Raw genomic sequence first — 21,937 nt, forward strand, 5'->3', positions numbered from 1 at the left:
ACATCCTCCTCCTTCTCCCAGCCCTTCCTCACCCACCACCCTTCTCAGTCCCACCTCCTGCTTCCCCTTCTATAGCAATAACTGTGGTATGCACCTTTAACTCTCCCAGTTGCATCAGATTCGCTGATAACAGGTTTATGTGTCTCAGGTTGACGAGGCGGGAAGAAGGACATCACGAATTATTTGTGATCATGCTAGGTTGCGGGGAAGCTTATAATCCTACGGCACGTCTCTTGAAAACTGGTAAAGGTTGTTTGGTTCACGACGATAGACGAACAAAATAAATCAGTACCGATACCCGTGTGTCTTGCATGAATGAACGCACCACTATTTGGACGCCTAGGTTGTAATATTATGGTTATAAATATATCTACCATGTGTGTGACAAATTAATCATTATCAGTATAATATGTTTACTTCCATGATATTGACTGGGGACCAGTTAGAACAGCACATTGACAAATTATCACTGGGTTTGTTTCGACAGAACAGCCGACTGAATCTCGGTCAAGTTCATACCCACCACTGTTACCAGAAAAAACTCCAACATGTTGGTGGACTAGGTGGCCTCCAGTCATCTGCTCGCAACTGTACATATCCTAGTATGTCTAAGGGATATGGCATCTCTAAATTAGCTGACCTAAGCCTGTTCCCAGGCTGGAGGCAGAGAGAGGCAGTCAGATTACTTTCAGCTTTCGTAAGAAGGAGACGTACTACTCTGACACATTCTCTTGTCGCAGTTTTATCTTTCTGTGGCGTAATAAAGAGAGAAAACACATCTGCTCCAGTTTTAATCTGATTCACCTGCACGCTACCATTGCTTCTGACTCACAGGTTACCACCACATTCCCGCCGCCTGCCGTGGCAGCAAAATTTAGCTGCGGGAAGTGACCAGCTGGGGAACTTAGTATATTACATACCAGCCGGAACATACTATATGCAAATGAGTTAGTACTTCTTGCTGGGTCACTGGCATACTTGGTGAGCTTGTAAGCATTATTGTGTTCCACACTGGAAGGTCATAACTTGATTATCAACAAAAACAAGACAAAATGCATTCATTTTAATCAAAAGTCTTTTTTCAGTGAATTGGTAAAGCTGAAAAATGATCAGATAGAAGTTGTACAGTGTAATATCTAGGTCACCATACTTTATGTAATTTTAATGATTTTAATTATATAGATTTTAGACTTAATAATTTTTATGCTTCTTTTAACAGCTTTTTCAAAAGAGATTTTAAGCATGTAAATATTGATACTTCTATATTTTTGTGTAATTCATACTGCCTTCCAAGTTATGGCCCTCCATTGGGGAATTGTTATACAGGTTTTAAACAAATATTTTTCAGTGCTTCGAAGTCGCTTTCAGTGAAGCTTTGAAATGAATGAATGGTGTTCCCGTATACGTTAGTACTCATATTACAGCCAGAAACTGCAATTAGTTGTTACTGAGATATCACGTAGCTCTGATCCAAGCAAGGAATGTCAAGAGACTAATGAAAGTTCACAGTCTTATTAGGAGTAATATTCTCTATTTAATAAATGGCATGCTGATCAACAGTGCTGTTGCCCTGTTCAGAAAGGATAGAGCATAGATATCCTAGGAGAAAGCTTGGATATCCTAACCTCTCGAAGAATTTGGGTACAAAGACATGAGGACAGGCGAGGTCCAAGTATTTTCTTTGGATATTAGTGGCTTTGTTATTGTGGTATGGGATTGATTTAGTTTTTTTGTTTTTAATTAAAAACTTTTTATTATATTTCCTTTTTATGCAGTGTGGATTTTATATTATTTACTTTCTATTTTTGTAGCTATTATTATTCTTTTTGGTTATTTATTTTTTCTTTTCATTTCAAGTGCTTTTACCGGATGAATTTTTTTTTTTTTTTTTACTTTTTGCTTTTACGATCTTATTGTTTTTATTTATTCTTTCCTATAATTTATATCTAGTATGTTTTTTAAATACTTATAATTCTTATGAATTTCATTATAGATTTCTTATCATTTGGTAAGATTTGTAACATTATCATTCGGTTTCTTCTATAACAATTCATAAAAATCAACTTATACAGCACTGACATTCATTTTTGTTTATGTATTTTGTTCTCATAAAGTTGCACAATTTTAAATCACTTTATTTTTTATCACACTTATACAGTGCAGTAGACTGTCATCTTATTCTATATTATTTATAAACAGCTGCGAAGAAAAACAGATCAGTTTGATTAAATCAAAATGCTATCACGTATATTAACCATAATACTGTATGTAAGTTTAAGGCTGGAGTTAGACTGGTTAGTTGTGGGCACTGATATTCCAAAGCATGTACCAAATATGACAAGTAAAACATATGTGGTATAATATAATCTTATAACATCTATGCCTATGTAATTGTGTTACGAAACAAAAAGAAACGGATTAAAATTACTACTACTACTACAACTTCTACTACTACTACTACTACTACTACCACCACCACCACCACCACCACCATCATTATTACTACTACTACTCCCATCACTACTACTACTACGACTACTAGTCGTAGTCGTAGTAGTAGTAGTAGTAGTATTGTCCTCCACTGCAAGAAGGCTTCCAGAAGCTTAATGAAATCCTTTAGAGGTAACAAGACTAAATCAATAAATTACGTCACCGGATTAGTTGATATTTATTTCCGCCTTTTATCAGCAAAATAGTGCCTGCAAATATCACTATCTCTCTCATGGTTGGAGCAACTCTGGTACCGGTATATCATGTCAGCTACCGCCAGAAGATTTTTTTTTTTTAAACTGAGTACATCACAGAAACCTGGCAATGTTAATAACGTCACCATTAGTCGTGTCACGGTCGTGGCTAGTTTGGCATTCTCTTTCACAACGGCAGGGAATTTTAGTGTTCAAGCCATCAAGCAGCTACTCGTACCTGATGAAAGCTATTGTACTCTTAAATGTACCTACCTTTGGGGATGTAGTAGCCGCACAGCATGCAGTCGGCGGTTGCATAGTGAAGCAAGCTATAGGGAGCCAAGTTGAACACCCTCTGTATCTCGTTTATGGTGGCTTGGATGTAAGGCAGGCTGTAGCGGGGAGAGGGGTGAGGTGTAAGGCAGAGAGGGGTAAGGGGTAAGAAAATTTCTTGACGGAGGGGTTGAATAAGGGAGAGGGGCCAAATAAGTGAGGCGTGCGGTAAAGAGGGGTGAGGGGAGAAAGGCTAGGAGAGGGGCTGATGTAATGTGGGTGGGGTAATGGTTAGGTGTAAAGAGTAAGGGCGTGAGGTAAAGAGGGGGTAGGGGCTGAAGGAGAGAGAGGCATTAAGGGAAAGGAGTGAGGGGTGAGGGGAAAGGGAAAGGCGGATAGGGACAGAAGAGGTGAGGGGTGTGGAGACAGGTTGAAGACGATGAGCTGGTTGGTAGGTAGGTAGTGGGGTGAGGATAAGTGATTTAGTAGGTAGGTAGTTTGGCAGGTAGGCAGTAAGGTTAAGGCAGTCTAAACTCTGGCTGTATGAATCTTACGTTTAGGTATCATGAAATCACAAATCTAATGACACCAGAATCGTATATTATTGACTGTAGGAGGAAATTAAACGGCACTGAACATCGGGGGACAGCCAGACAATTAAACAATAAGGCACATCCGCTTCTATTGCTTTGTTGTTTGACGAACACCGGCTACTAAAATTTACTAAAGCTTTAACAGAAGACAGTATCTGTATTAGATTTTACACTCCACAGATACGAAAAAAATCAGTCTTGCATGCCCTTGAAGCTGGGTCTACATTGCCAGTTATCATCTGAAGAGGTAGGTCTAGAAACATATTATTGGATCAGGACAGATGATGATGGTTGGATTCACTAGCTGGCAAACCATATGTGAAATAATGAACTCGTAAAGATCTGCAATTAACATTTCATAATTGTATTGTTCACACTTTCTTGTGTTGTAAAAGGGAATGACACATTTTGTGGAACCTTGGTAAGAATACGATGTACTTGAGATACTTGCCCCCCTTCCTCCATTTTTTTGCAAACTGCCTGTAGTTATATCTACGGGAAATTACATCACTCATTGTCATTCTCTTCTTTTAATTTACTCACCGTCCCATATGAGAAAAACTGAGCAATGTACCCTTATCCACCACAGCGTCCAGCTCGTCCTGCATCTTCTTGGTGACGTCTGGGTTTTCTGCCAGTAGCTTGACGCCCATACTGAGGGTGGAGGACGTGGTGTCCATTCCCGCCAAGAACATGTCCCAAATCAGAGACGTCAGCTGCTCCACTATGACAAGCACCGGCAATTAGAATGGCATTATGAGTGACTTCAGATATCTTAGTTTTATTCTGCACTTTACACTTCAGTATCGTCTTGTTTGTCAATGATGCAAACTATGCCATTATTAAAAGTGATATACTGTAAATAACATAGAAGAGAATGTTCAGTTGTAGTGTGCAAAACATATCGCTAAGGAAGTGATGCTACAAAGATGCTTCTGCCAGTTTCCATGTTTTTGTCCATAGTTAGGATAAAGCGCCAATTTAGATCAGTTTAAACCCTGTCTGTATGCCCAGATTCGGACACAGTAAGAGAGAGAGAGAGAGAGAGAGAGAGAGAGAGATGGACGGACAGACAGACAAGGGTACAACTGCGCACTACAGTTGTTTTAAGGACTATACATTTGACCTTGCCGTTCGATCTTGACCCTCAGTTTATTGTTTTCAAAAACTAATCACTGTGCTTATCTGTCTGACCCTCAACCCATCAACTAAGCTTGCTCCAAACTGAAGCAAAAGTATTTGAGTTGACATATCCCTATGCTCTTGGTCTTTGACCTATTGTCCTTAAAACTGGATCACTTCGCCCTTCTTTGACCTTCAGCGCTTCCACAAATTTTGGTCCAGACCGAATCAAAGCAGTTTGAGTTATAGGGCCAGGCAGCTAACCTGGTACTATGGAACTGACCATTGAATGATTGATCTCAAGGTTGAAACACTTTATCCTTGCCGTATCCTTAACCATTCCACCTAATTGGATAAAAGCTTAAGTTGAAATTTTCATGTGACCTTGACCATATCTCTTGTTCTAAAAAAAGGCCATCCCCTTGGAAGATCCTCAGACCTTCCAACAAGTTTATATATATATATATATATATATATATATATATATATATATATATATATATATATATATATATATATATATATATATATATAAGAGGAAGGAACCAAAGGCTAGAAGCCGGTTAATTGTTCCCTCCAAGAAAAAATAAAAACAGGAAAACAGGGAGCCAAATTCAAGATGTAAAGAGAATCTAAAAGGATTTATTGCGTTCTCTCTCTCTCTCTCTCTCTCTCGTTCACACACACACAGACATGGCGAGCAAAACATTACCTCGAACCCGCTATCACAAGCGTGGGTATAGAAAAAGCAAAGATTCTCACGATCTTACTGGTATAATATGAAGTGGTATTCTTCCGTTGCTCTATCTCTCGAACATAAGCAGAAACCACAGAGTTGTTGGTGTCGAAGTCATCGCTAGCAATACACTCTTTAATCTCCTCCTGAAAAACGAGAACTATGTTTATGTGAATGAGGTGGAGGAGGGAGGGGAGCGAGACCGAGGATGAAGTGGTATATGAATAAGACTGCTTTGAGAAGGAAGGGGAGAGGGGGAGACGACTGAAACCGAGGTGGAGGGGTGGGATGGAAAGGTTTATGACAGTGTTGCCACTCCAGAATTTAAAAAGATCCAAGATTGCACCTCAGAAAACTCCAAGATTGACCTAAAAAACCCAAGATGTTCATTCTCACCGTACCCGAACATTTACCTTGTGTTAAAGTCTCGAAAATATGTATATACTTTCAACGTCTTACCTGGGATTTATACAGTACAGTACGTATTTAATGCATGTATACTTGTAGTGGAAGTTCTTCCGAATCACTGCTGGCATCTTCTGGGTGCAGAGTTGCCACTTCTGACTTGGAACACCTCTCTGTATAGCGCATGTGACATTTTCCACTTTTCATGTCACTTAGTAGAGATTTAGATGGATTCCAATTGCAGCAAGACCCTCCCTGCCGAGCGACTGCTTGCTTTGCAAGCATACGGTTTGCAACAGTTTCGGTTAATAACCTGTTAGAATGCTTGGTTTTAACAATGTTTATCTTAGAAAACATCCGCTCAACTGCGGCAGATGAATGTGGCAAGGCCAATAAATCTCGCATGAATGTTGCAATAGTAGAAAACTTTGCTTCATTGTTTCCATCTTTTACTTCAAGTAATTCTTGCCAAAAAGAGGTTGGTGACAGGTTCAAATTTCGAAGACTAGCCTTGGCATGCAACAGATCTTGCCACTGCTCTTGTAAGTCATCAAGGTCTGGCTCTTTCACGAGTGTGTGGGGAAATGAACAGCCAATTGTACAATTGATTTAGCATTTTGCAGCGGAGATAGAGCAACTTTTGGGTCAATAATAGTAAGCTGTGCTAGGACACCATCTTCTTCTAGGGGAAATCTCTTCTTTATCTGCGCACACAGTTCTACTAAAACTTTCTGACAGTCAACAAGGAACCTTTTTTTACTTTCACCAAGTGGTTCTTTCAGTAGCAGAGATTGACATCTTCCACCGAGATTTATACTGTCCATGTCAAGGTATACTGATACATCATGAGGGTTAATCACAGACAGCTTTTGACTCTCTAACACTTCATGGTTAACAAACATACTAAGGATGCTTCGATATTCATCAGCAATCGAAGAGTACAGTGTGCTAAGCCTAAAGTATTCTGCTTGGAATTCTTTGTTCATTTTATCCACTTTTCCAAGAATGTAGTTCAGGAATAACAACATGTGTCTAGTTCCCCGATTTGCCATAGTTTTATATATTTGTGATGCCCCATCAACTTGATCTGAAGTAGATTCCGATTGAAAAAATAGCAGGAGGGCATCCCACTGCTCCAGCACTCGTGATATTACTTGACCTCTTGATAACCACCGAGTCTGTGAAAGTTTTATCATCTTATGCTTGGGACTCTGAACGACCTCTTGAATCAGTTCAAATTGATGCTGACGCTTACTACTTCGTGAAAGGTAACAGCAAACGTCCTTGAGGAAGGTTTCAAGGAAGGACGGCAAATGCGCACATGCATGGTTTAGCACACAGTGCGAAAGAATGGCATACACAACCAAGAATGAATACAGATGGTATATCTCTCTTCAAGAGTGCCTGAAATCCATTGCGTACACCCATCATTGTAGAGCAATTATCGCTGGCAAAACCAATAATGTTTGTAAGTGGTATGTCTTTGCTTTGAAACAGTTTTTTTACAGCCTTGTACAGACCCTCTGCACTGGCATCTTCAACTTCCAGAATGTCTAATAACGCATCTGTCACTTTGCACTTGTTTTTGTCAAAGTATCTTACCATGACTGCAAGTATCTGGGCCACTGATACGTCAGTGCTTTCGTCAATAATTAAAGAAAACTTATTCTTCTTGCAGATTTCTGCAATTTCTTTGCGTTCTTCCCATGCTAGTCCATCCTGCATCACATATGAGGCCTTTGTTTTTTTCATAGTCATTTTCTTGGCAGTGTCACATTCGGGAAACATCCTTTTCATTACCTCAATTAGATGATCTGCTTGGGAAAATGCCATTCCATGTTCTGCCATATATGCAGACAACAATAACTCTGCATTATGCACTTTATTCTGCGAATCTTCCACTGGTTTCTTCATGAATTGTTGAATATTCACACATTTTTTCTTTGATTCATAGTTTTTCACATGCTTAGGTGTAGCTTTGTGGTTCATTAACCCAGTTCTGTTGCAATTCTTCAACTTCGAATCACAAACCTTGCAATGTACAACATATTTATCATTTGGATCCTGCTTAATCCAGTCTTTTAACTCAGGGTCAGTTAACCACTCACTATTAAATGGTTGGTGGTACCACAACTTTCTTCTCTTTTTTGGTGGAGTTTTATCACCACTGCAGCTAGGATTCTCCAAGTCATTGTTCTTCAATTGGCTTGATCCTTACCATGCGACATGTATACACCTCCGCGATCTACAGCAAACTGAACGGCTGTCGTTAAAAACGCAGTGTTTCCCAGATACTGGCCGCGAACTGAACCTGTCCAGAGTCAGTACAGTCGTGTGTACGTGTCCACTCCCGGCCATACCTCGTTGAACTTCAGTGATGAAAAACAAGTCCATGACTCATATTTTATCGTCACCGAACATAATTGTTTTCCTTTCCAATTGATTAAGCATACAGATTTTTACGTTTAATGATATACAGCACTATATTATTACAGTATTCACATCAAAATATTTTGTTTTGATACACATAACAAAAACTCCAAGATTTATTAGATTCTTAGGAAAAAACTCCAAGACTCCAAGGTCGAAGCAAAAAACCCAAGATCTAGTAGAAAAACCCAAGGAGTGGCAACACTGTTTTATGATGAGATTGGTGTGAGATGGAAAGAGAGAGGGGAAGAGAAGACCAACGACGAGGTGGAGGGGTGGGATGAAGAAGTATAGGGGATGTGAGGGTTGGGGAGGAGAGGTGGATGAATGAAGGTGGCGTGAGATGGAAAGAGGGCAGCCTGATGGAGAAGGACAGCGCGACATGGAGGTGATATGTTTGTGGCATACATTTAGACATGAATACATACATGCAAAGAGAGAGAGAGAGAGTCCTTCAACACGAACACGTCTTTTCCACTTTTCTTGCCCCATATTGAAATTAGGACGTGTCATAGTGAAGGGGTTAACGAAGGTTATATCTATCCTCTCCACAGTAAAAAGACACTGAACTAAGGAACACCCCTGGAGGGCAGAAAGAATGGAGTCGGAAAGACGACTTTGCAGTGAAGTGATTCTTTTAATCACGTTCATTTTTACCTCTGACATATTTTTTGATCTTCAGTACTTGCATCTCTCTCTCTCTCTCTCTCTCTCTCTCTCTCTCTCTATATATATATATATATATATATATATATATATATATATATATATATATATATATATATATATATATATATATATATATATATATAACTTCTACTCATCATTCCCCACCGGAAGTATTTCGCCACTTCCTTCACCTCTAAAAAAGCTTTGATCTTGTTCACCCTGGCGAGTTCATTCTTCAGGACTGGGATGTATGACACGTATTTGCAGATATTAGGCAGGTACCACACGGGGGATAAAAGGTCCAAGTCTGCTAGCTGGATGAACGTCTCTATTGTCTTATTCAGCTTGACGTGGCCGTAGGGGTACCTCTTGCCCATCATCATCATCCACAGCACATTTATCGTAGATCGATGGAACAGCCGCTGTGTTGGGAAAGCAAAGCCGTGTCGTGATTCGTTTATAGATGTGGAAACACCTCTTCCTTTGTAAATTAATCAGTGCATTACACTTCAGTATTCTCTTATATGTTATTCATGTGTAATATGCAAAATAAATCGCCAAGAAAATGGAGCTACGAAGCTTCTTATGTCACCTAGTATTACTAAGCTGAGATCTTAAAGGAAAAGGCAAAGTCCTTGTGTTAGATGAAAAAGATGCCCCTTAGCTCGTAACTTATTTTAACAATGCCACAGTCTGTTTGCATTCTAGGCATTTTTTTCCAATCCCTGAGGCCAGCAGTCCTCCAGCTGGATACGCATCTCCACATATCACCACTAGAGGTATGAAGGTGGAGCATGTTTCTGTCTCAAGGAAGATGGAGACCCCTGCTCCGCATAGTTCCGGGTCACCCTCGTGCAAGGTGTAGCACCTGTTAGCCCGTCAGAAAGGTAGGAGATGGGTGGTTACCATCGTCTCGGGAGGGACTGCCATGAAGTGACATGGGCCATGGCTGGTACCTGTCCTTGAGCAACACTTCCAGGAGGGGAACTCAACCACATTTACCATGTAGCCATAGTCCAGTTTGAAACTACTTCTCACATATATCCCCTATACACAGTTCATTTTCTCTCCATTTTTCCTGACCCTTGCCATGTTTAAGGACCTGTTCCGACCCTGGTGAGGCTGTTAGTCACAGGAAGGCAGCTGCTTGCATGTGGTCAGTGGATCTGCTCGGCCAGACAGACCGGGGTAAAGCAGCACAAGGAACACCAACAACTTCACCACTGTGGCGCTAATACCCATCGTTGATAATAATTGCATGCCAGGGCTTATTCAGGACCTAACCTAGCCTATCTTCATTGTGATGGAATGTTCCCAATACCGAACTAGACTAACCCAAGCTAAGTTACCCTAATCAGACTAAAGTCAACCCATCCTAACCTAACCTAATCCAACCAAACCAACCCAATCCAACCCACCCAAACCTTAAGTATGATACCTTCATTGTGATTGGCTTGTCCCCCTGCTTGGTGATATGGTCCAGCATCTCGGTAATCTCCTGCATCATGATGGGCTCGTAGCTGGTCTTGCCGAAGCCCAAGTCACGTAGCTTGTGGAGGAGGAACCGACGCTGTTCATGCCACAGCTCTCCCCACGCCCCGGTGATGCCTGTGGGATGTTGGTGTATTGCGTCACACCTACTTACACATACACATATATGTACACACACATACATATGTGCATGTATACATATTCACACACGTACACACACATACAAGTAAAGTTACATGTGTAAGAATGTCTATATATTTTTGTGTATATATTGTGTATATTATACGTGTGTGTATAATGTGTGCATGTCGCCAGGCGAGGTGTGTGCGTCAATGCTGTGTACACTAGCATCCATGCACATGCACTGGCTATCATGTTTTTGTGTGTCAGTATGCATGCATTTATAAAATCTTAGTTAATTCTGCTTGCTCCCTCGACGCGGGTGTTACTAAAATTTTTTGTAATATCAGTGACTTCCGGTGGAGCATAAATTGGCGACATAAAGATTTATATTCACCAGTGATATAATGTTTGGAGTATGGGGGAGAGATTAATTCACTTAACTCTATTCCGTATATTTCTCGTGTGGCCTGCAGCTGCGGGTTGATGTGGGTACACGGCCAGAGGATATACATGAAGGGAATTTTGGATGGAGAGAGAATTTTCTGCGGGATTGGCATCGAGAGAGGGAGTGTTTGGACTGTAGATAAGAGAGGGAGGAGAAGCAGTATTTTGTGTGTTGTATGTATTTCTGAACATCTTTTCACTTCGTATCAGCATCCAATTGCAAGTATTGTTGTTACTGTATTATTATTATTTGTGGTAAGTATAGAGTGCAGTTTAGTTTTCTCTTTTTGTATGATTTGATTTCTTTTGTCTGGCAAGTTTGTTCCCAGACTTTGGTACGATTATTCAGGGTATAATCAGGTGACGTTTTTCTCAGTCTTTTGTGTTTTATTGTCTCTGTAAATTTTGTAAATATTATCAGCTTGTATTATATTAGGTATTTTTCACCATGTCTACTTTGCCCTTGTTAATGCCAGCTAATTATTTTACTTTCGGATCTGTGTTACAAGATTAGGGTCGGTGTTTTTTGTTGTTTTTCATTATTTAATTATTTGATCATTTCCCTTTTCACTTACATTGTTTTTTCTCAGTTTCCTTACACTGTCAGATTTAGTTATCTAGTGTTCCCTATCTCCCATCTCGTAACATATAAATTGACTTTACCTCGCCAGGATAATACCCTGATATTTTGTTTATTACTGTGTCATTGTGGTTGTATGTCATCATTGAGGGGACAACTAGTGATGTTACTGTGGTGCCTGTACATATTGTGAGTCAGCAGGATGCATTTAACTTTATCATCTCAGGACCAATGGAGGCTAAAGTTAGGAGGATGCAGATGCAGAAGTTAATCCTAGTTGCCCAAGCTCTGAAATTCAGAGTTAGTTAGGTAATGCCTTCCCATTAGGTAATTTAATTTGCCACCGACTGTTTGGCACAGATCCATACGAAGTCCTTGCATCCTTGTCAGACCTTGAATCAGTTTCTAGATCAGTTCATTCATCCCATGATAGTTTAGTTGAGGACACTGTCATCCAGCAGAAAGAATTTATTGATGCAGATCAGGCAAAGTGCGATCATGAGTATAAGACGTTACAGCTTAAACTACAGCTTCAGAGGAAGAAGGAGGAGGAGAATAGTAAACAACAGGAGGAGTAAATAAAACTGGAGCAGATGAAGCTTAACTATGAAATGCGTATGAATTGCCCAAGTGCCTGAACTTATTTTCCCCATTCTTTTTCAGAATTTAGGGCCGTTGAACCCACTAAATTAGTTCCCCCCCTTCGATGAGTGCTTAGTCCTGGAGTTCTTTGACCGCTTTGAGAAAATTGCTACAGGTAACAAGTGGTCCAGAGGCAGCTGGTCATCTCTAGTTCAGACGGTAATCAAAGGTAAAGCACTGAAGGCCTATGACAATCTTAGCCACCAAGAATCACAGGATTATGAGGTATTAAAGAAAGCCATACTGCATGCATACGAAATGAGACCTGAAGCTTACATACAGAAATTTAGGAATTGTAGGAAGCGCCCTCATGACACTTTTATAGATTTCAGTAGGCGGATGACTGATGCTTTTAATCAGTGGATGCGAAGTGAGGATGTCTTAGAATCTTATGTTAAGCTTAAGGAACGTGTTATCCTCGCAAACTTCCTTGGTAAGACTGATGCAGATTCAAGAACTTACCTTGTTGATAGGAAGTTAAGAATGCTGCTGAAGCTGCAGTTTATGTAGACGATTATTTATTGTTTAAGAATTTGAATAAGGGTACGGAAATTCCTCGGAGTGTTCCTCAGAAGCTTTACCTCTCTCAGCTCCCCAAACAACCATCTCAGAGGCCCAACTCCACGAATTACTCCACACCAAACCTAATATACCTCACATTTTCCCCAAACCTACACACTGCCCATTTACTTGCTAACATCGCAAGAGGCCAGGTCACATTGTAGATAGATGATGGTGAAAGTCAGGTGTTGTGGAGCCAGTGAGCTTTGTTTCTCATGGAGCTCCTATGGTTACCCCTTCAGTTTGATTCCCCAGTTGTTAGTCAGGAAACCTCTGATGTTCTACTCCCTTCTAGGATTGATGTTGTTGCGGAAGGTGGGAAGAAGGAGGCCACAGTTGTGTCGGAGCCCACTGCTTAAGGTGTGGTACAGGGGGTGACGAGCAGTGTTGCCCCTGCTTCTTCATATGCCCCCTACCTGTATTCTGGTTCGGTGAAGATTAATGACGTGCAGCATCCTGTATGCATTTTTCGTGACACTGGTTCTTCAGTTTCTTTGTGGTTAAGGCCAAACAATGAAGTTTTTGATGTTGTAGGAGGAGAGTTAGTTCTGATTAGGGGAGTAACGGGTGCAAAGACTGTGCTGCTAGTTTCTTGTGAGGTTAAATGTCATTTGTTTGATGGATCGGCACGATTGGGTGTTGTAGATTATTTACCAGAGAGTGGGGTTGATTTAATACTTGGCAATGATTAGTGGGAGGTGAGGAGATTACCATTCCAGTTTTGTCAGAGATGCCAGTGCCCAAAGTTCCCCTGAAGGTTGATCCCAATGATGCAGAGGTATTCCCAGTTTGTGCAGTGACTAGGTCCATGTCACATGCAGAGAGGAGTCGGCAGGAGAAGGCAGCTTGTAGTGTGCCCTGCGTTATCATACCAGAGGCAACAGTTAGTCCTACGTCCGAGGACATGAAACAATGACAATGAGGTATCTTTGGCGGATACATTTATGGGTTCTTTGGAAGATATTCCACCTGTTCCATTAGAGGAGGTGAACATTGAGAAGTTAATGGAGTTGCAGTTTGGAGACCAGGAGATTCAGAGGTTGGAGTTGTGTGCGGTGGATGGTTTTGAGAAAAAGAAGGGTGGATGTTTTTATATGAAAGATGAGATTTTGTGGAGATGGTGGAGACCTCCACACGTGAATGGAGATGATGGGACGTGGGACTACCATCAGATCGTAGTACGTAATGTGTGCAGGCAGGAGTTAATTCAACTGGCCCATTCTACTCCATTTGCATGTCACATGGGTGTAACGAAGACCAAGGAGAGGCTGAATGTGGAGTTCTACTGACCCCACATGGCAGCAGACGTGGCTAAGTTTGTCAAACATTATCATATCTGTCAAGTAGTGCGTAGGCCGAATCAGTCTGTCCCTAAGGCCCCTCTTTTCCTCATTCCTGCCATTGATCCCCCTTTTTCCTGGTTAATTATTGATATGGTGGGACTCTTGCCCCCAATGTCTAGAAGTAACACATATCTGTTCATTATCACTGACCCCTCCACGAGGTATCCTGAGGCGATACTCTTATGTTCTATCAAAGCTGAGGTAGTGGTTAGAGTTTTGCTAAATTTCTTCACAATGTTTGGTTTGGCTCTGAAGATTCAGTCACATAGAAGGTCTATTTTCCTTTCCAAAATCTTCCAGCAGTCGTTAGTTCAACTTGGCAGCACACACATCAAGAGCAGTACAGACCATCCAGAGATGCAAGGTGCCTTGGAGCATTACCACCAGATGTTCAAGAATATGCTCCGCAAGTACTGTCTGGAGCACTCTAAGGACTGGGACTGTGGTGTGCCGTTCCTCCTGTTCGCTACGAGGGAAGTCCCCCAGAAGAGTTTGGGTTTCTCTCCTAATGAGCTCGTGTTTGCCAATCGAGTTTGGGGTCCCTTGAGCTTGGTTAAAGAGACTTGGAGCAGTAACCTCGCCGAGTGCCACAGCTTTCTCCATTATATGCAGAATTTAAAGACCCATATGAGTGAGGCTCTGGAGCTGTCCCAGGATATCTCAAGCAGGCTCAGGATAACATGAAGGTGTGGTACTATTGAAAGGCCAGGCTGAAGGAGTTTAAGGTTGATGACGAGGTTTTGGTGTTGCTGCCACTGCAGGGTCAGCTGCTGGCCGCTAAGTTTAGTGGTCCTTACCCTGTAGTGTGGTGTATTGGGGACACTGACTACCTGGTGGAGACCCCCAACAGAAGGAAGAAGCACCAACTGTGCCGTGCAAACATACTGAAGCTGTACCATCGTGTACCAGATTCTCCGTCTCCTGTACACCTTGTCTCCGCAACTGCTACTGCTGAGGAGGGTATTGAAAGCGGCTTGTTTGAGGTGGTGAAGAATGATGAGGTGGAATCCACTCTCAACTCCAAGTTAGCACATCTGCCTAGTGACTAAGCATCACAGAAGGTTGCCCTCTTGTCACCTTAAAAGGAAGTATTCAGCAGTGCCCCTGGGATGACCGACTGGATTCAGCATGACGTGGATGTGAGTGACACCATTCCTGTGAAGTTGCCCCCTTATCGAATTAGTCCTCAGTGTGTTGGTGTGCTGCATCGGGAGCTCAGTTATATGTTGGACCATGGGTTTATCTCCCCCTGTGTTAGTCTCTGGAGTTCTCCTGTGATGATGCAGCCTAAACCAGACGGCACTGCAAGATTTTGCATAGACTACAGATGGGTGAATGCACTAACCAAGCCTGATTCATACCCATTGCCCCAGCTTGAGGACTGCATCGATCACATTGGCTTGTCTATTTATATCACAGATTTAGATCTCAAGAAAGTCTTCTGGCAAATGCTATTGACCAAACGGGCTAAGGAAGTCTGGTGTTTTGTGGCAGATGGACAAACATATCAGTGTAATGTGATGCCGTATGGTATGAAACACACGCCGGCAATGTTCCAACAATTAATGAACATGGTTGTCAGTGGTATGAAATATTGTGTGGAATACTTGGATAATGTAGTAGTCTTTACCAATGACTGGGAAAGCCACTTAAGAGAACCAGGTATTTTGCTGTCCAGGCTTTCTGAGGCTCACCTTATGGTAAATTTAAAGATGTGCGAGTGTGTTTGTGCACAAGTTCAATACCTTGGTTATGTGATTGGTCAAGGTTGTGTATGCCCCCCTGACTTTAACGTGGAGATAATAAAGAGTTTTAAGGCACCACAAAACAGGCACGAGCTTCGGAGATTCCTCTTCAGTATTGGTAAGTACTGTCATTTTTTGAAGAACTTTGCAATAATAGTGGCCCATCTCACTGAGTTGCTTAAGAAAGATGGAAAATACGTCTGGACTGGTGTGTGTCAGAATAGTTTTGATGCACCTGAGGAGATTTTATGTAATTATCCAATTATGTCTGTACCAAAATTTAATCCGTCACGTCCCGAGCTATTTTGCACCTCTGACACCCCCCAGTCCCGAGGTATTTTCGAAATTTTTTTCTTTGGCTAAAACCTTCGCTTTTGTTGAGAAACATCGAAAATTCATAGAGAAATCGCTAACCTGAGGTTTGAAATACTCGATCCAGGTACCAGTACCTCCTTACCTGACTGGGTTTTCTAACAGGCTGGCACCAAAGAAAACGAGTTCTATGGGAGGGTAACTAACTCACACCACTCATAAACGGTAATTATTTATTTACTTGGTACGAATTTATATGTAGTACGAGAGTATATTGGTTTTCAAACAGTAATATACAGTAGACATTATCAGCATTGTTTCACTCACTAATTCATCACCATACCTGACCTTCTTTTGCCACATTACCTGATCATTATTTCTGACTGTTTCTTCCTCTAACTTTGTCCTCCACATTGCCATCGATTGGGGAATCACTCTGGCCCTGAATGTCTTTACTGGCCAGGTCTCTGATAACAGGTGAATTGCAGAGACAATGGCATGAGGGGGGGAGGGGGGAGGTTATGTGGTGTAAGGCATTGTCCCTGCTTGGCATCTTGAAGAGGAATAGAGGAAGGTGTCCCGTGTATATGTACGAAAAATCATGCGCGAAAATTGAAAATTGTGCAAATTAGGGACCTTGGAATTGCACGACGTACCAGTACGTCGCCGGGACTGGCAAATGCAAAATGTTGCAACGTACCCATATGTTGACGGGATGGGGCGGGTTAATAAGACATTTAACCTTGCTGTAGATGCTAGTAATGTGGGTGCAGTAGCTGTGTTAATGCAGGATGACGATCATGGCATAGAACATCCTGTTTGTTATTTCAGTAAGAAGTTTTCTGTTTCTTAGAGTAATTATTCTGTTATCGAAAAGGAACTATTAGCCCTTATCCCCACCCAGCAGCACTTTTCTGTGTATGTCCCTGCGTTTGGACCAACTGTCGTTGTATATACTGATCATCATCCACTCAAATTTCTGAATAATTTGAAGATGAAGAATCAATTATTGACACGTTGGAATTTGTTCATTCAACAGTTACGTTTGGATGTTAGACATAATAAGGGTGTTGACAATATCATCGCTGATTGTCACATTCTTAAGAATGAATATTCCTAAGGGAAAATTCCTTCTTAGGGGTGGGTGTTACATGTGTAAGAATGTTTTTTGTGTATATTATTGTGTACGGTATATTATACGTGTGTGTATAATGTGTGCGTGTCATCAGGCGAGGTGTGCGTGTCGATGCTATGTACACTTGCATCCATGCACATACACTGGATATCATGATTTTGCATGTCGATATGAACACATTTATAAAATCTTCCTTCATGTGTTTGCTGTCTTGATGCGGGTGTGACTAAAATTGTTTGTAATATCAGTGACTTCCAGTGGAGCATAAACTAGTGACATAGAGATTTGTATTCACCAGTGATATTTATAATGTTTGGAGTATGGGGGAGAGATTAATTCACTTAACTCTATTCTGTATATTTCTCGTCTGGCCTGCAGCTATGGGTTGACGTGGGCACACGGCTGGATGATATATAAGGGGTGAATTTTGGTTGGAGAGAGAGTTTTTTGGGATTGGGATTGAGAGAGGGAGTGTTTGGACTGGAGATGAGAGAGGGAGGAGAAGCAGTATTTTGTGTGTTGTATGTATTTCTGAACATCTTTTCACTTTGTATCAGCATCCTATCTCAAGTATTGTTGTTACTGTATTATTATTATTTGTGGTAAGTATAGAGTGCAGTTTAGTTTTCTCTTTTTGGATGATTTGATTTCTTTTGTCTGGCAAGTTTGTTCCCAGACTTTAGTGTGATTATTCAGGATATTATCAGGTGGCTTGTTTTTGTCTTTTGTGTTTTATTGTCTCATTGTAAATTTTGTAAATATTATTAGCTTGTATTATATTATGTGTTTTTCGTTGTTTTTATTTTAAGCTTGCTAACTTCAGCTAATTTAATTTACTTTTGAACCTGTATTGTGAGAGTGGAGTTAGTCTTTTTATCGTTTTTTGTTAATTAATTATTTGACCATTTCCCTCTTCACTTAGTTTGTTTTTTTCTCAGTTTTTTTACGCATTCAGGTTTAGTTATCTAGTGTTGCCTATCTTCCATCTCGTAACAGTACACATACATGTACTCACACATACACGTACACACATATATGCATACACACACACACACACACACACACACACATATATATATATATATATATATATATATATATATATATATATATATATATATATATATATATATATATATATATACACCTAGGCTGCTTCTCCAAAGGAAAGGGAGGTAGTCGAGACAGGACGACACACTTCCCATTTACTCATCCATTCAAACACATTCATTCACATCTTAGCCCCAAAGGGGAGAACGGACAGATCCTCACCGCACCACACCGCACAAGGGTCAACTGCGCAATGCAATCAGTGACATCCGCAGCAGGGCCTGACAGCAGAACTGGTTTACCCCTGCCACATCATAACAGACTCATCCCCTTACCCACACCTGACCTGACTAGCTGATCAGACCAAATGCGAGAGAATATCCCCTCAGGGCTGCATCATCACTTATTCATTCACAATTTCTCTCCATTTATTTCTGTCACGCACAGCCACTCTTCCTTGCTCAACAGACATCCCTCTCGCATCCAGCGCTCTCTTCACACAGGGCCATCCATCCTATTCGTGGTCTTCCTCTCAGCCTTGCACCTCTCACATTAGATCTAGTTATCTTTTTCACCAATCGCTCATTATCCACTCTCTCCATATGCCCAAACCATCGCAACACCCTCTGCTCAACTCTACCAGCCATCTCTCGAACAACTCCAGTTCTTTGCACTTCATCATTTTGCACTCGATCCATACGCGTCACTCCACACATACTCCTCAGACACCTCATCTCCATTACATTCAAACTTTTCCTCTCTGCTACACCCATATTCCATGTTTCAGCCCCATATAATGCAGTCGGTGCTACAACACCCTCATACAGCCTTCTCTTTACATCCATTCTAAGCGAACGACATCTAAACACTTTTTTCATTCCTCCCAGCACCTTTCCAATTTCATTTATTCTAAACTTCATTTCTGTATCTATTCTTCCATCCACAGCAACATGTGATCCTAGATATTTAAAACACTACCTCCTCAAGCAACTCGCCACTCAAAACTATATTCATCCCCCTACCATCTACCAACCTCGTACACTTCATCACTTTTCTCTTATTCTCTCATATATATATATATATATATATATATATATATATATATATATATATATATATATATATATATATATATATATATACAAAGCTCGGCCTACGACACAGCGATACTCATGGGGCGTATTGCATTCCAACACACACACACACACACACACACACACACACACACACATATGCATCAAATAACACTAATTAGAAAAATGACTCCTAAACATAATTAAATCGCAAGAAGAAAATGTATGGTACTCCATCAGAATAAAGTAAATACGTGTGAAAAGTTCTCAGCATTTAAGAATACGTGGGGAAGGGGAGGCAAAAACAGATAATGAGGGAAAAGAGGAATTTAGAGAATTGACAGGGGTAGTGATGGGGCAAGGAAGTGGAGTAGGAATCGTAGAGTGGGTAGTAAAGTAAGCAGAGACAAAAATATGTGAAGTGGGAAGTAAGAAATGGCGAGGATGGATCAGAATGGTGATGGATAGAGTGTATTTGCTTTCACCTAAGAGAACTGGCCCACTCCCGGAACTTTACTAACACAGTATGTCGCCGTTGCGCGAAATTTGAGCGTCAGTTATGGGGTAGGAATGAGTCTCCCTGGTTACTAGTCAAGTCTGACTACACTTGACAATCCACTGATTTGTAAGGGGTTGGGGATCAGTGTCAGGTTACAGCAAACGTGTAACTGCGTGGCAGGAGAGGAATGGTATGTCTTGCAAAAAAATAACCTGTCAGTCTGATGTTCCATTTTTTTTTTAATGCAAGGAAGAAGGAACCTAAGGCCAGGAGCCTGCAAATTGTTCCCTCCAAGAAAAAGCAAACAAGATAACAGGGAGCCAAATTCAAGATCCGTTAATTTTGAGATGCCTTGACTGCGTTTGAAAGACTGGAGACCATAGGCAGTAGGAAATACAGATGGAGGGAGACAGATCCAGAGTTGACTCGTTGCATAACTGAAAGACTGGGAATAACGGTTAATTCTTGCATTAGAGAGTTGGACAGAAAAGGGACGAGAGTGTGTTGCTAGACGGATGCTACGTACCCGCCATAGTGGAGGTGGGTTGCAAGCAGATAGTTCAGAGGAGCACTGACCATTGAAGCAGCGATCGAAAAGAGGTAAAGCTGCAACTCTGCAGCGAAGAGACAGAGGTTGATGAGAGCCCGTAAGAGAAGAGTTAATGAGACAAAAAGCATTTGACTCCACCCTCTTGAGAAGAGCTGTATATGTGGAGTCTCCCCACACATGAGAGTTGTAATCTATACAGGGGCGAATAAAACCCGTGTATAAAGTCAACAACTGTGCAGAGTTAAAGAAGGTAAGGAATCGGCTTAGCACATCTAAGCTCTTGCAAGCAGAATTTACAATACAGATAATATTACCTTTCCAAGATAAGTCCCGAGAAAATGAAACCCCAAGTATGTTGAAAAATGATCCAGAATTGAACTAGATATTGTTAAAAATTAAAGGGTACTCCTGTGGAAGATTTTGTCTGGTTGATAGATGTAAGAACTGAGTTTTTTTTATGCATTTAAACCAACATGATTATTTTTACCTCAATCACTGATTTGAGCCAAGTCAGACATTTGGCATGCCGTAGCCTCATCACTTGTTTGTTGAAGTAAGTGCTGAGATGGACGTTGCGGGAACCGAATGGAAAGGTGAAAGGTGGAGTCATTAGAGTATGAGTGGATAGGGTTAGATGTGCAGCTCAGAAGGTCACTGATGAACAAAAGGAAAAGAGCTGGAGATAGGACAGAGTTCTGAGGAACACCACTATTGACAGCTCAAGGAGAAGAATGGAGGCCGTCCACAACAGCAGGTATAGAGTGACAAGAAAGGAAGCTAGCACAGATAGAAGGATAGAAACCGTAGGAAGGTAGTTTGGAAATTAAAGATTTATGCCAGACTCGACTGAAAGCCTTTGAAATGTCAAGTGCAATGGCAAAGCTTTAACTAAAATCCAGAAATGAGAATGACCAGGAGTCTGAAAGGTAGATGAGAAGATCACTGTTGGAGCGTCCCTGACGGAACCCATACTGACAGTCAGAAAGAAGGTTGCGATAGACAAGATGCTTTTATTTATTTTTTGTTATGAATAGACTCGAAAACTTTTAAATTACATAATGTAAAAACAATTGGGTGATAGTTAGAGGGATGGGAGTGGTCACCTTGGGACAGGCTGAATGAGAGCAACTTCCAGCAAAAAGGAAAAGTGCAAGTTGGTACACAAAGACGAAAGAGTTTACCTAGGCAGGATGTAAGTACAAAAGAACAGTTCTTGTGGACAACAGGAGGGACCCCATCAACCCCATATACCTTGTTCGTACTGAGGCCATTGATGGCAGAAAATACATCGGCTGTAGAAATTTTTAATGTCAGTCATGAGTTAATCGGAGAGGGGAAGTGATGGAGGGACAGCACTGGAATCTTCTAAGGTGGAATTGGATGAGAAGGTCTGAGCAAAGAGAGCTACTTTATCAGTAGAAGAAATAGATACAGCACTACCGGAGTAGAAAAGAGGAGGGAAGGATGATGAGGTAAA

The 21,937-nt window shown here is 41.1% G+C and overlaps 1 protein-coding gene across 1 annotated transcript in view; it reads right to left on the bottom strand.

The window, feature by feature from the left end:
• LOC145392427 (uncharacterized) overlaps positions 1-21,937 on the bottom strand; it is a 149,621-nt gene that overhangs the window by 79,108 nt on the left and 48,576 nt on the right. Inside the window, exons 4-9 of the mRNA XM_080266836.1 lie at positions 10,351-10,520; positions 9,104-9,334; positions 5,443-5,554; positions 4,094-4,274; positions 2,954-3,076; positions 816-1,011 (exon numbers count right to left, since the gene is read on the bottom strand). Of these exons, the coding sequence (XP_080122962.1) occupies positions 816-1,011; positions 2,954-3,076; positions 4,094-4,274; positions 5,443-5,554; positions 9,104-9,334; positions 10,351-10,520 (1,013 nt within the window). The remainder of the gene's footprint in view (positions 1-815; positions 1,012-2,953; positions 3,077-4,093; positions 4,275-5,442; positions 5,555-9,103; positions 9,335-10,350; positions 10,521-21,937) is intronic.

The sequence above is a fragment of the Coenobita brevimanus genome, chromosome 22 (genome assembly GCF_032717465.1).
Source record: "Coenobita brevimanus isolate Jiangsu-jjx chromosome 22, ASM3271746v2, whole genome shotgun sequence".
NCBI lineage: Eukaryota > Metazoa > Arthropoda > Malacostraca > Decapoda > Coenobitidae > Coenobita > Coenobita brevimanus.